The 15,205-nt window shown below is 42.8% G+C and overlaps 1 protein-coding gene across 6 annotated transcripts in view; it reads left to right on the top strand.

Moving 5' to 3' along the window:
- LOC119806759 (lipid droplet-associated hydrolase-like) overlaps nt 1–15,205 on the top strand; it is a 67,896-nt gene that overhangs the window by 49,891 nt on the left and 2,800 nt on the right. For 5 of the 6 annotated variants that reach the window (XM_038318729.1, XM_038318731.1, XM_038318732.1 and 2 more), the window contains 2 exons: nt 6,767–7,001; nt 12,462–12,544. In XM_038318729.1, coding sequence (XP_038174657.1) covers nt 6,767–7,001; nt 12,462–12,544 — 318 coding nt within the window. Of the gene's footprint in view, nt 1–6,766; nt 7,002–12,461; nt 12,545–15,205 lie in introns of those variants that run through there. The other variant, XR_005284262.1, reaches the window with a different exon arrangement.

The raw sequence follows: 15,205 nt of genomic DNA, 5'->3' as shown, positions 1-15,205 counted from the left end.
GGGGAGGGAAGGAGGAGTTACACATCTTTGCAATACCAGCAGTGGCCAGGAGACTGTCAGATCTCTTGAGGGTGGAATCGAAGTTGGCTGTGAGCCACCTGACATGCATGGATGCTCTGGCCTGAACTTGGATCTTCTGGAGGAACAGTACCTGGTTCAAACTGCAGAGCCATGTCTCCTGTCTATTGATTAAAACCCATTCTTAAATAAGAAGTGGAATGTTTTCCTGATATCTTTTAGGGAGAAGCTTGTTGCTGGCCCTACAGAAACATTACCAATTTACTTTTAAGTGTTGATTTTCTCATCCTGCAACATTACCGAACTAATTTTTTAGTTCAAACAGATTTTCAGTGTGTCATTTCCCATTTGCATCTTACTGTCCACAGGAGTATAACTCCATATTTCTGATTTATATACCTTCTATTTCTTGAACCTACTTGTTTAAGAATCTACGGTTGTCTTGTTCCTTAGGGGGAAAGCTTTGAACTCTGTCATGGATATGATGTTAGCACCGGGGATACCATCTATGGCCATTGCTGTGCGGCACATTCCTTCCACACCTTAGTCGTCGTGCAATTATGGCATGAGAGGATGTTATATTATTGTATGATGTTTTTCTGCATTTTTGGCATGATTGTGTAGTCTTTGGTTTCCAATCTTTGAGTGTGACCTTTGCATATATAGATTTCCATATCCTTTATTGTTATCTATTTAATGTGATGAAAAAGATAAAGAAATATGGAGGAAGCTAACAGGGGAGCTGGGAGCTGGGATTTGTGTACCTTGGGTTCATACCTAAAATGTTAGCAGTAACTTAGATGAAATGTATCCTAACTAAATTATGAGATTGAATAGAGGAAAATTCCAACCATATCCTATATAGAAATGTAGAAAATAATAGGAAAAGTCTTATCTTGCAACTCTTGCCAAGAGAAAGCTATGTTAGCTGTGTAATGCTATACAGAATAAGCCCCAAGAGAGAACAATAACTAAAAATGGAGGGACTTGCTTTATAGTGAGAGTTTGTTCTCTCAGGCACTACAGGCAGTGTAAGAACTGTGAGCGTGGCATCATTACTAGTAGTACAGAGATGGGAATATAATAACAGGACGCTATAAATAGCGTTCTGCCAGTGAATTTGGAGATTTAAATGAAATGGACTCGAGCCCGGCATGAGGGGGGGAATATACAAAAGCAAATTCAAGATGAAATATCCTGGATAAACTTGAACTATTAAATAAATTGAATAAATCAATAGCCCATACATTTTTTGGAAAATGAAAACCCAGACCCAGATAGCTTCAGTGATAAGATCTGCTGAGTATTCAGAGCATACATAATTGTGTTATTTTACTAACCTTCTAGATAGTGGGGAAGGGCCATGCTCTGAAACTCAGGGAAGTCGTATATACAAACGAATGTAGACACAACTGGGAAAAGAAGGTTGACAGACAGGTCTACTTACCAGCACACAGAAGTCTACCCAAGTGTTACCGCAGAGCACTGACTGTCCAGCCGAGCCTGTGTGCTCATAACTGTGGGCCAGACCTGCCTCCCTGACCAGAGTGGTCGGCCCAGGACTAGCGACACTGAGACTTCAGTTTCTACATCTTTGTGTTGCTCCCTCAGCTGCTACCAGGCAGCCTGCTCCTTGGCCTGGAGCAATAGTGGGGTGGGGAGAGCGCACTCCACCTGGGAAACCTCAACAGGACACAGAAGAAGCCCTTCCTATCTCAATACAAGGGACTCCTTTGCACAAACCCACCCATTTGCAATCTGTTCAGTCTCTTTAAATCTAAAGCAGCATCTTCATCACTTGTACTATGGGAGCTGCAGGCTGTGTTCCTGCCCGGCTTTCAGCCCGCCTGGCTAGCTTATACCCCAAAATAACAACACACAAACTGTATTCATTTAAACACTGCCTGGCCCATTAGTTTCAGCCTCTTACTCACATCTTGATTAACCATATCTAATAATCTGTGTAACAACCATGAGTGGTGCCTTACCAGGAAGATTCTAGTGTAAGGCCATCTTGGGCCGGAGCTTCATCCCGTCTGTCTCAGAGAGCAGAGGCGGGGCAATTGTCTGAGCCATCTACCTCACTTCCTTCTTCCTGTTCTGTCTACCCCACCCACCTATGTTTTGACCTATCAGGCCAAGTAGTTTCTTTATTAACTAACCAATGAAATCATCTCAAACAGAAGACCCTCCCACATCAATCAGTCTCAGGAATGAAAGGACTTGTGACATCAGAATTCCCTAAACGACAGAACTCTGAGTTGGGCGCAGGAAAGTCATTGGTTCATAGAACACCTCTCCGGTTCCTGAAATGATTTTTATCAGTTTTACCCCTCAGACTCCTAAAGCATGCTGCTTGGTGTTGAAGTAACACGACAGATACCCACATTATAGCATGAGAATATGACAAAATGTACTTTCTGTGTGAGTTTCAGATCTCACTTTATATTGTGGCTGAAACGCTGTGCTTTGTTTAGGAAGTGTGTTGGCAGCACTGGCGATGCATTGCTACCGAAGCAGCATTTCCAGACGTCTGAAAAGCTCTTTCCCCCTCTCCCCAAATCTTTTCACTCATCATCCAGGCCATACAGGAACTCCTGGAATTATACGTTCTTATTGGGCTGACAAGGAAAACCAGAGAAACTCAAATTATTGTGAGCAAAAGAGAAACAAAATATCTCAAGTATCGTTGTGGAAGAAAATGTCTACAGGAAATAGCTGAATAGTTAGCTGAGAGATAGGACCAGGAAAAACAAGATATGACTCAAAGAAAAATCCCTCCTCAGTTTTCCTTCAAATCCCTGTTCTGCATTAGTGAGAGAGACAAGGGAGAATTCCAGGGGACACCTGGCCAAATTTGGCATTTGGGCAATGTCATCAAACAGTGACCAAGAGAAAGGAACTGCCCACAGCAGACGGTGAAGAGATAGAAACCCACCCTCAGGGAAAGTGTGTTGATTTTACTCAGAAAGAAATATAAAATACATAGGAAATGGTCAAACATTAGCAGATATCTGAAGTCAGACAATAGACCCACAACTGATGTAATGCAGCCACAGGCTTGGGCCTACATTGTAGAGAAGATAAGGCCAGCAATCCAGTTATTATAAAGAAACATTTTGAAGAAGAAAACACATTCTTTATTCGGTGTTAGAAAATAATTTCTTAAAAAAAAAAGCAGAAAGAACAGTAACTGGAAAGAATTACAGGTGAGCTCATGGGTCCCTGGGTAAGGGGTCCACACCCTGACCACCTGAGGTGGATCCCTGAGTCCTATGTGGTGCAAGGGGAGAACTGACTCCCTCCCACTTGTAATCTACATAGGTGCACTTTGTGTGTGCATGCTCCTCCATTAACAATAAAGAAATAAATACAAAATACAAAATTTCTTTTAAAAAGAAGACCAAAACCCACTTAGAAATGATCAAAAACTCTATTCGATTTGTATTCAGTGGAGAAATACCATTGGCAATACATATCTGAAAATGTGTTCAACATCCCTGGTCACCAGGGACATACAGATCAAAGCCAGAAAGTTTTATCCCTGAGGATATGTCAGGATAAGGATTATTGTGGTACACTGTCCTCTGGACATGATGTGGCCATTGTCCAGTTGCACAGGATGCAGCTGTAGTTACTGGAAGACTGTACAGAATTGAGCTCATTAACTCTCCATCACAGTGCAGGGGAGGGACACACAAAGCCCCAACCCCTTGCAAAGGCTTAACAGTGAACAGTTGCTGGGAAAGACAGTTTGTCCTATCAGTGTAGCCACCCGTAAGTTGCTGATAGTTCTGAGAGTAACTCCGGGTAAACTCACTGATGGAATCATTTCTTTGTTTCTGTCATGGGTGCCCTGTGTGGGTGAGCAGATGTTGATTCCTGTTTCTTCAGGAAAAAGTTCACACAACAGCTCTTTAAAAAGCAAGTGGTCTGGGGAGATGACTCAGCAGGCGGAGCACTGGCATTGTATGCATGAGGACCAAGTTCAGATGTCCAGGTCCATGTAAAGCCAAGCAGGCTTGATGGCCACCAAAGACCAGTGTGAAAGATGGGGACATATAAGGGCTGATGGCTTATCAGAGTGGAGAGTCACACGCTGAAACCCTGATGAGAGCCAAATGTCAAGGATGGAGAAGCCACGTAGTGGTTGGCTAGTTACTGAGGGCTCAGAGTAGAGAACTCTGAAGTTTAGAACTTCCAGGAGGTCCCAGACATGTGAGAACTGTATAATTTTGAGATTTGTCTCCTAAGAGCTCAACCAGGCTCTCATGGTGGACATTGTAGAATCATCCCTGTTCACTTCTGGCAGAAAGCAGAGACAAAGATCTGCTGTGAACGACACAAGAGCACTGTGTGACCAGCACCACACTGGCAGCAGCTGATTTTCCCCGGCACATTATGTCTAGCTGACAGGAAAAACATTACAAGAAATGCTAAGTAGCAGAAGGCATAACTTGACAAGTGGAGTGAACTTCAGACCCATATATAGGGATGTGGAGATTAGACAGCCAGGAATCTGAGCAGCTATGATGAACAAATTAAAAGTTCTAATAGAAGAAGTGGGCAACATGTGCAGAAATGGGACTCCTAAGAGGTGTGGGAATGCTGCCCATCAAAACTAGTAACAGAAATGAAGATGGCTTTTGTTAGGTGTGTGAGTAACTTGAATATGGTAAGTCAAGAATTTCTGAGCTTGAAGATATCTCAATAGAAACCTCTAAAGTCAAAAAGCAAAGAGAACAAAAGGCAAAGAGAAACAAAACAGTATGGGAAGAGTGCAGGACTCTACAAAAGAAAAAGAATCCAGTAGGGAAAGAAAGATACAGAAAGTAACTGTTAAAGATAGCAACTAAATTCATGTCAGACACCACACTAGAGACCCAGGGACCTCAGTAGACACCACACTGCATTAACACCTCCCTAAAACTTGCTACAATTAGGCATGCATTTCCAAACTACAGAAAGTCAAAAAAAAATAATGAAATTCTGAGAGACAAGGAAAAAAAAAAACAATCACATTACTTGTCAAGAAACAAAAGCTAGAATCATTTTTAGCTCCTCAGAACCTTCACAGACAGGAAGAGAGAAGATGTGAGATATTTAGTGTGGAGGAGGAGAAACGAAAGAAAAAAGAAAACCACCATCTGGAATCTCTACCCTGTGCAATAATCCTTCAAAGATTAAGGAAAAGTAACAACTGGAGACAAGAACAGCTGGGGAGAGTTGTGGTCACTTCCACCATTTGCGAGAACTGCGTTAGGTTCTTCACACCGAAAGCACTGGAGCAGAAACTAAGATCTGAATAAGATTGGAACAACTGAAATATCTTCAGTGAAATGAATAAGTTTTGCATATTCATATAGTAGAATATTAGCAAAGATAAGGTAAACAAAGATGATGTTTATAAACATGAGGTTGAGTAAAAGAAGGAAAACCGTCAAGTGTACTGTTCTGTAAAACTCATTAACCAAGAGGCTCTTCATTGTGAAGGGATGGGGAGCGAGGATGTGAAACAGAAAGGAGCTGCCCATATGGGGGGATGGGTGCTGACCGGAGGGAACCCTGTGGCCGGAGATTCAAGGCAGGCTGTGCTCGTTGCATTTTCTGCTGCCTTGCTGTTTGCTATACAGTGATTTGCTGGGTTGCACATTTATATCTGATATGCCTCACTGTACGTGTGTTATGTTTAACTTAAAATGTTTAAAAAAACTAGGACTTGTGCCAAGCCTGACATCCCAAGTTCATAGTGGAAGCAGAAAATTGACCCCCACAAATTATTTCTAAATTCCAAATGTGCATCCTGGTGCACACGTGTATGTGCATACACACTTTAAATTGTTTTTCTAATGTAATTATAAATTAAGGTGTAGCTGCCGAGATTGCTCAATGGTAAAGAGCAATGTTTGTTCTTTAAGAAAACCTGCATTTTATCCCTAGGACCTACATCATGGCTCACAACTGTCTGGAATTTCAGCCGCAGGGGGATTCAATACCCTCTTCTTGCTTCTGTGTACACATGGTACCCAAACATACATGCAGGCAAAACACCCATACATATAAATAAAGAAAAGGTAGGAAACTTAATCGATAGTCTCTGTTCTTATTTCCTGTTCTATGGATCTTTTACTAGTACTGAGGTGCCCATTTATATTTCTGTTAATAGATTGGTGCATAACTCTTCTGACTTTTCTGATCTCCCATAGAAGTTATTTCACATAGTTTCAGTAATAAACAGTGCTTGGACTTATGTTCATTTTCATCGGGAAGAAGCATTTGTATCTATCTCTGTTTTCCTGGCTGAGCCACTTTGATGCTTTTATTCCTTAAAATAAATATTGAAGTTAAGAAAACCCATTTTGGAAAAAAGAACTGTCTCCAAGTCTAATCAGTAAAGAAATGCTCACAGCAATGGAGCCTTTCATGTGGCCCTGCTCCCATCAAATCAGGTCAGTGTATTTGTTCCTCCTTTTGGTAATCCTTCAGTGAATGGTGAATTTCCATCATGATCTCGATGTGTCCTGTCACTCCTCCTCCCTTCCCTTAGGTAGCCCCAGGGCCCCAGGAATGCACTTAGGTCCCTCTGTAGACTAGCATGGGATAAGAATAGAGTCGGCTTTAGTTTGATCTGACCACGTCTCTAATGGTGTTCTAGGCCTGGTGACTGTCAAGAGACTCTAGGAAATACAGACAAGCATGGGCTATTCTGTAAGAAAACCCTCTCATGTAATGTGTTTCTTTCTTGTAGGTCATCCACTCCTTTCTGTTGTTCCCCACTATTGAGCGGATGGCTGAGACGCCCAACGGCAGAATTGCCACTCCGCTTCTGTGCTGGTTTCGATATGTGCTCTATGCTACCGGCTACTTAGTACTTAAACCATGTCCAGAAATAATAAAGTCCTTCCTAATCAAAAAAGCCCTTGAAAAACTGAGCTTCACCTGTGAAATTCCGTTGGAGAACCTTCTTCAGCCATTCTGCCTGGGTAAAGCATGCTTCTCAAGGTGTGTGGCTGCTGTCGAGTAAAGAAGTATGTGCAGACTCCGTCTTGGGCCAAGGTCCGTGAGCATCAGACAGTTATCTGTTTGACCTTTTCTACCCCACACTTAATCTGAGAATAGAATTTTGAGATTGGCGTGAAGGGAGTTCATGATAAACCGGTTTTAAAAATTTCATGGAGCTTTAATGTTCCCTTCTGCTCCCTGGTTCACACTGTGCCTACAGCACGGGGAGATGAGCCAAGCACAGGACACAGCTTGTGTGGGGAGTCCTTGCGGGAATCCAGAGGTGGCCTGCAGCTCACTGTCTGCAGTAACAGCCTGGAGAAGGGATGGGTTACATCTTGATGCTCATCTTTTCCATCAATTTAGAAGAGTTTAAATTACGACAGAGTAACATCACCATGCTAATATCATTTAGTACTCGAATCTCCGCTGTCTATACTTCAGATATACAGTGAATAGTTTTCCTATTCTGTACTTTTGGACAATAATAAATTATTAGTTTTTATAAACGACTTAAATTTTATTTATTTTTATATGTATGGGTGTTTTGCCTGCACATATGTCTGTGCACCGTGTTGACTTGTGACCAGAAGCAGGCTTCAGATCAGGATGTGGAACATAAGAAATTTTTTATCTTTTAAGTTATGTATATAAATTCTAAATACAGTAATTAAATGACAGTTTATATCAAGTGAATATATAATACTATACATCACTTGATTTTTGTTAAGCAAATGCTTATGTAATATATGTCTAGTCTTTCCTACACAAGAGTTACAAACATATTCCTAGAGGAAACACCCCTGAAGTCACTGGTGAGGAGGAGCCCCCCCTTGCAGTTGCAGTGATTGGGCTATAGCCACGTGCTCCAGCAGCCTCTGCTGTAAACTCAGCCACAGTGCACACTCCCCCTCTAGACAAGGCCAACCAGCGCCTTCCAGCCTCGTTGTGTCAGGCTTTCTCCCCAACCATAGACCCCTAAACACCAGAAGGAAGTTCGTCTTCGCTTCAAATGACTGCCTCACAAGCAGATGTATTGTGTGCACGGCTGTCTTTGCTGCTGGCGTGCCGCTTCATCTGGTCTTTCCGCTCCTTGGCTCTGGATCTGGACTAACAATATCCAAGTAGTCAGTACTTCCGGTGTTCTCAGCTTTTCCCAGTCAGTGTAACTTTGGTTACAGGGAAAGGAAGCAAGAACTTCTCATTCTTTCTAGTTCCCAGCTCTTCTGCCTGGATGTTTAGTGGACCCTAGTAACCCCGAGCTGCTCATTAACCAAGTGACATCCCCGACCACTACATCCCCTCCTCTGCTAGCTTCTCCAGTACCCACTGCCTCCTCTTGCCATAATCATCACAGAAGCTACCCCAGTCCAGTCACCTGGTCATGCCTTTGGTGACTTCCTGAAAGGACAATGCTCTTAAGAGATGGCCTCAGGCTGAGAATAGTTAGTGGGCCCCAAAAACATCTCATGCCCTGGAGAAAGGTAAAACTAGTGTTCATAGAGGCTGCCTCAGTGGTGTGGTTAAGGAGACTTAGCAAACGTTCAGGTCAGAAATCATTCCCAGTACTGCTTGTGGTCCAGCTATGTCCCTCCCGCTGGGGACCTGCTCCAATGTCCAGTTGCCCTTCAGAGGATGACCTTTAACTTGCTGGGGTGAACTTGCAGGCTGCCTTGCAGTGTTTGTTGCATTATGTAATGTCTGTGCTACAGGAGAAATCTTATGGAAACAAATGGAGGAAGTTTGCTAGTCCAAGGGGTAGATTATAAATCCTGCCCTGTCTAGATAGGGGTGCCCTTTAGTGTCCTTTAGTTTGTGCACACATTTTTGTTTTCATAGGCTCTGAAATGTCATACACAAAATAGTCAGTCATTTCAGTGCTACCGACCCCGGGCAATCCCTTCTGAAGTTTCTTTCCTGAATTCTAGTTGTCAGATGACTATGCTGGTCAGTACTCAGTTAAATCTCAAGGATACCCTTTGTAGATCTCTGGAACTTCCAGGTACTGTAGCTCTCTCCTCTCCTCTGCCTCTGCTCTACCTAAGCCACTGCATTCATCCTCCCAGAGGCCCTGTCTCCTTGATGCAGAATCAGTTAGAATGTTTCCATCAGATAGACATGCAGTCAGCTACCTTTCAAAGGAGAGGTTATTGCTTACAGCTCCCAGTAGTGGGGGACATGTCACACTACAGTGTCTCCACAAGGAAACACCCTATTTATTAAGTTCAGGAGGTAGAAAGGACAGAAGACCCACAGCCTGTTTTGTGGCTGCTGGGCAACCTGGGTGGAGAGATCTAGGATTTGCTGTTATATTTTCTGAAGTCTCTGGGTGATCTCTTGTCTGGTACCTACCAGGCTCTGAGGTGATTTCAGGTGGAGGGAAGGTAGGATGCTGGGTTGATCTTTCAGGTGTTTTCAGAGAGTAAATAGCTAGGGTTTGAGCCTGTGGTAGTTTGGCCTTACATAGCAAAGTTATTACCACTGGAGTCTGTCCCTGGCCCACAAAGTATAGATCACCAGGAATGGGAACTTTGATCTGATACCCCCATCTTGATAACACTCTAGCCTGTGAGGACAGCAGAAAGGCCACCTGGGAATGTGTAATGCCTGATGAAGCCTCGTGTGGCTGTGAGAAGTCCTGACCAACACATGGCAGCCACAGAGGAGCCTCCCAAGGTCACACACATGTGACCTGAGTTCTGCTTCTCTGTAGCATTAAATGTGTGACTCAGCGCCTTGTGTTTGGTATTGTGATGATAAATTCTTGTAGGCTAGAAATACCCAAACATTAGCCAGTGTTGGTAAAAACAATCTCTGAATTTAATTTGTAATACGGAACCACAAAGTCTTCCTTGTGATGCTGAGATGCGTCAGTCTCCAGATGTTTCCAGAGACAGGAAGTGTCATCTCTTAATGAAGACTTTTCAGTTGTCAAAGTAGCAACCAAATAAACAGCTTGTTTGCAGCTATCTCAAATGTCAAGTGGATTTTCATTTCAAATGGCGATAACTTCACATAGCTCCCCACTTCTGAGATGAATAAGAAGGGCTTCATTTGCCCTCTTGCCCAAAATAACTGAAAAAACAAATAAAATGTAAAAGCAAAAGTTTTTAAGACAGCGGATGTTGAAGTGAAAAGCAGGGATTCTGAGAAAAGAGAAATCAATGAAGTGAATTTTACAGTTATCTCTTTTGTTGTTTGAAGTTTCCCAGCTGCCATGCAGGGACGAACACAGTGGAGCCCTTCTCACTGCCCGAAGGCTGTGGGTCCTGCTCTTATTCCCTAGGGTGCCCTGGCATCTTGGGGCCTTGCTGGCCAGGGTATGTTGTAAAAGGGAGGTGCTTGTTGGTTCTCGGCTGCCCAGCCAGCTTAGACCCAAATAATCACACAGAAACTGAATTAATTAAATTACTGTATGACCCATTAGCTCTAACTTCTTATTGGCTCTCTCTTACATATTAATTTAACCCATTTCTATTAATTTGTGTATGGCCACATGGCTGTGGCTTACCGGCTAAAGTTTCGGCATGTCTGACTCTGGCCATGGCTCCATGGCATCTCCCTAACTCTGCCTGCTTTCTCCCAGCATTCAGCTCAGTTTTCTCCGCCTAACCTAAGTTCTGCCTTGCTATAGGTCCAAAGCAGTTTTTTTATTCATTGATGGTAATCACAGCACACAGAGGGGATTCCCACATCACCTCCCCCTTTTTGTTTAAATAAAAAGGAAGGTTTTAACTTTAATGTAGTAAAAGTACGTATAACAAAAACAGGTATCAAACTAGAATTACACTTATAATATTTATATCTATCTTTTATCATAACTAAGGAAAACTATAACTATAAATTCTTTAACTCCATCAAAGGCTCCAGAAGGATTTAATATTACTTAAGTAAACAGGAAGTACATTGTAAGCAATTTCTAAAACTCTAGAATTGACAGAGATGTCTCACTACCTGGACAGTCACCCAAAGTTTTTCTGTATCGTTGGGGCATCCATCTTGAGCCTACCGGCCAATAGTATCCAGCATACTTTTTCACAAAGCAGGAAATTTCAAAGACAGTTCCTCCTATATTGACAGTTTGTCAGTCACTTTCTTCTGTATTTTGAAGAATGTCTTGACAGACTCTTTCATGTAGCAGGAACCCAGAAGGATCATCTCACCTTTAGGCAAGTTTAAACAGTCATTTCTCTGAGGGTCCTGCAAGTCCAGTTAAGCAGTCCAGGCAAGAGCAGTTTCTTGCCCCAAATGGCTAGCAAACTCCATAGGAAGCCTCTTTGATGTCTATCATCCTCTTGAAGTAGCTTGGTACAGCCAGGAGCAGATGTGTCTCATTGTCATGAAAAGTCTTAGGTTCTTAAACATTTTAAATGCCACATTATGAAGGTCTCTGAAATATTTGGAGAATACCTATTTAACTGAAATATATCTCTCTACATTTAAAAAATCTAAGTAATATGACTACAAGCTTGACAATTGTATATGACTATTTACCTATATTTCTTAATTATACATTACATTTTTAAATGAACTGCACAAATACAATACCTTAATCAAGAGCAGAAATATACATATACAGTATAACGAAATTTAACTTAAATTTGTATCAATAAACCAAGATCCATACCAAAGCAAATTATTCATCTCTATAGTATATCCCACCTTTAAATGTAAACAAACAATTATAAACAATATTTGGGAATATGGGCAGAGTTTTGTTCATATTGCTTTTTGCTGTTGGGGGGGGTATTGTTAATCAGGTCTTTTATGGTATATCATGTTTGCTAGGTTTATCTCAGCAGTTGGGTGAAGTAACTTTTTGAGGGTGTTCTTGGCAACTTTTCAGGGGGTCGTGGTATATCAAATCATATTAACCTGGAATGAATCCACAGGTTTTTATCCTCTGTGGAGACAAAAGAAGAACATCTTTTCCAAAGCAACATATGCATAGACTCAAACTTTGAAGTCAAGATACCTTTATAATATACAGCCCATACAATGAAATGTCTCTCTGTGCTTAGCTCCTTCACAGTCAAAAAATTCAAAGAAAACACAGTAATATACATAATCCAGACTCTCTGCATATATTCCATCTTTACGTGGCTTATTTTTTTTTTATTCCTTTTAATCTATGACTGTCTGTACTCTGTCCTCTTTAAATACTTTAAAAAAAAAAAACAATTTACTTAAGGGTGGGCTGCCCCTCCCAGGGTTAGATGAACCTTGGAGACATAGTGCTCTGGAAACACACCTTGCCTTTGCAAGCCTGCCAGAGAGCTCATGTATGTCCTTTAGACCCACAGTATCTGGTGTCAAATAGCACTTGGCCTCTAGAGAAAGGAATCATATGAATTTGATAAAATTCATTTGATGTTTGTGTTTCTTCTACATAGTCGATGTGTTTAACTGTTTGTTTCTTTCTTTGTTTGTTTCCAATGAAGCGAATGCTGCCTACCTCGGGAGCCAAGAAATGATCCAAGTGAGAAAGAGAGATGATGAAGCCATTAAGGAACTTTTACCTAAGGTAACCATTTCGAGGCTGCAGGCTGTCAGGTGATGGGTAGAAATACTGACTGCATTGAGAATCTCTTCTCAAACTGTGAGACACTGGACTGCAGCTCATCCACAGTACTGATTTTCAGTTTTGCAACCCCTCCCCGAGGCAGTTTTCGGGAAGCAAGCGTTACATACTTAGAAAAGATTTCATTGTGTTGAAAATATTTACAACCCAAGAGGACCTGGAGAAATGCCAGGACCTGTTTGCATTATGTCATTGTGTTTACGTCATCACATCGTCAGCACACTAGTGGCCATCGTATGTCCTAGGCAGCAGTTGTCTAGAGATAGAAATTTGTATCAAGAGGCAGCTGTTGGTCGCTGACTGCAGCAGGTTGGGCAAGGAGGACCTGCTACTGTCCAGGGCTCTGAAATACTCCAGCACTGAGGGTATGAAATGACCAGAAAACAGCATTTTATTTTGTAGTCAAATTATAAGTGAGTCTGTTTCCAAAATGCATTTTACTTCTCCAGGTTGGGTGTCTGTAAAAAACAGTTCAAGTCCTGCTTTATAGTAAGACTGGCAGACATGTGCTTCAAACATTCACACTCAGGGATGACGGGACTGACGTGTTAGAGGCGGTCCTCCCCCCTGGGGAAGCCAGCTGCTGCTCAGTACTACTCCTTCTGCATCCTGTCTGTGTGCTGTGGTCAGGAAGAGGTCAGGGAAGGCGCTAACTCAGTCCTGTGCTGAGTTAAACCCCCCATGCACGGGCATTTGTTCCCAGGTAGAGGTCTGCTCATGGCAGCTGTGGCAGGGCTGGAAGTTTCCTGACACTTTCTCAGGAGAAACCCGGGAGTGCGCTGCTAGACAGTCACCATTTCAAGGTTGATATCAGCACAGGCTCAGGATGGAGCTTGCCAACTCCACGAAATAATTGTGTTTCTAAGACGACAACATCAAATGCAGGGTAGAATTTAAGGCGTGTCCAGTGTTGTTCTTCCTGCTGGTGTGCAGCTCCATTCCTGTCTCACTGTGACTCCCTTCAGTTCACTGAAACACCTTCCACCAGCCAGAGAGCAGCTCTCCCCCCAGATAGGGTCGTCCCGGTTCCTCAGCATTCCTAAGCGAACACAGAGACAGGAAATGTATGGCCACTTCGTGTTGCATAAGGAAAAGAGGAGGAAACATGCTGCAGCTTAATTTTAATAAAGTGACTTAACACAATATATCCCTGTCAGCTAAGGAAAATAAGGGAAGTTAAGGCACACAGTCCTAGGAAGTGAGCATTGCCTCCCCTCATCCAGAGATGGTTTATTCCAGTGGTTCTCAACCACCCTAATGCTGTTACCCCCATAATACATGATGTGGCAGCCTTCCCCAACCATAAAATTCTTTTCATTGCTACTTCATAACTGTATTTAGCTACTGTTATGAATTGTGATATAAATATCTGTGTTTTCCAGTGGTCTTGGGTGACCTCTGTGAAAGGGTCCTTTGACCCCCAAAGGTGCCATGACCCACAGGTTGAGAACTGCTGAGAGCCCAGTTCCTGAGACTGCAAATGCCTCTCCCGTAAGTGTGTGTTCAAGGATGCCCGCTCCCCATTTCCACCGAGAAGAGGTACTCAGAACCTCTGTGACTGTTCACACTGCCCAGCGTGAAGTTTCTGAGTCATCATAGATGCAAAAACCTTTCCCTTTGTCTCAGTTATTCCACTCAAAACCATTACATAAAGAGTATTTTTGTACCATCTAGCCAAGGGGCCACGCAAAACTAGCGTAAAACTAGTCTCTACCACACCATGCCAAAAGCTTCCCAGACCCTTCTTCTACCCTGAGCATCAGGCTTCAGCTTTGAAGTCACAGTCAGGTTCTCTGCCATAGGTTCCCTTGTTCTCACAAAGAGGTGTTTTAATGTGTTTAGGGAAAGTGACCAATTAACTCTGAAATGTCTAGGCCAACTGTTTCCTTGGACGATCTGGAGAATTTATGCCAAGCTATATTGATACACATTCCCTGTAGTAGACAATTGCTTCTCTTTCCAGATGAAAACACAGCATCATAGCTCTTTCCTAATGAGTGTAGCATGACGGTGACGTCAGAGGTCACCCTGTCTCCTCACCTGGCTAAGTCCCACCTTCCTTAAACTTGGCTCCCACTGCCATCTCCAGGATGTTTCCCCAGCTGCAGTCCTCCTGTGGCCCTCATGGCTCCTGTTTGGGGTTGGAATGTCACAATTGTCATGCTGGTATAAATGAGCCTTCCTGCTGGAAGCAAACTGTGGTTTTCATCTGAGGGCCCAGCACAGTTCATAGTCTCTGCTGAACCATCAGTGCATGTGTGCTAGGTAGGTGGGTGGAAAGACAGGTCCATCAGGAAGCTGTTGTAGAATATAGATTATATTGAAATACAGCTAGCAAGAATACATTTCAATTTAATCTGTGATATAGTACCATGTGCATCTTTATCAGCACATTGAAGAGCAAGGGATAATAGCAGGTGCTAGCGAGACGCCCCATTGGTTAGCAGTGAGTGCTGCTCTTGCAGAGGCCCCAAGTTCAGTTTACACATCCGCACCAGGCAACTCAGAACCAGGTCCAGGGGGATCTGATGCCTCAGATGTCTATGGGCACCTCCACTCACATGTACACACACACACACACACACACACACACACGTACACACA

Source organism: Arvicola amphibius, chromosome 2, assembly GCF_903992535.2.
Source record: "Arvicola amphibius chromosome 2, mArvAmp1.2, whole genome shotgun sequence".
NCBI lineage: Eukaryota > Metazoa > Chordata > Mammalia > Rodentia > Cricetidae > Arvicola > Arvicola amphibius.
Note: the sequence above shows the minus strand (reverse complement) of the source record. Positions and strands in the feature narration are given on the sequence as shown.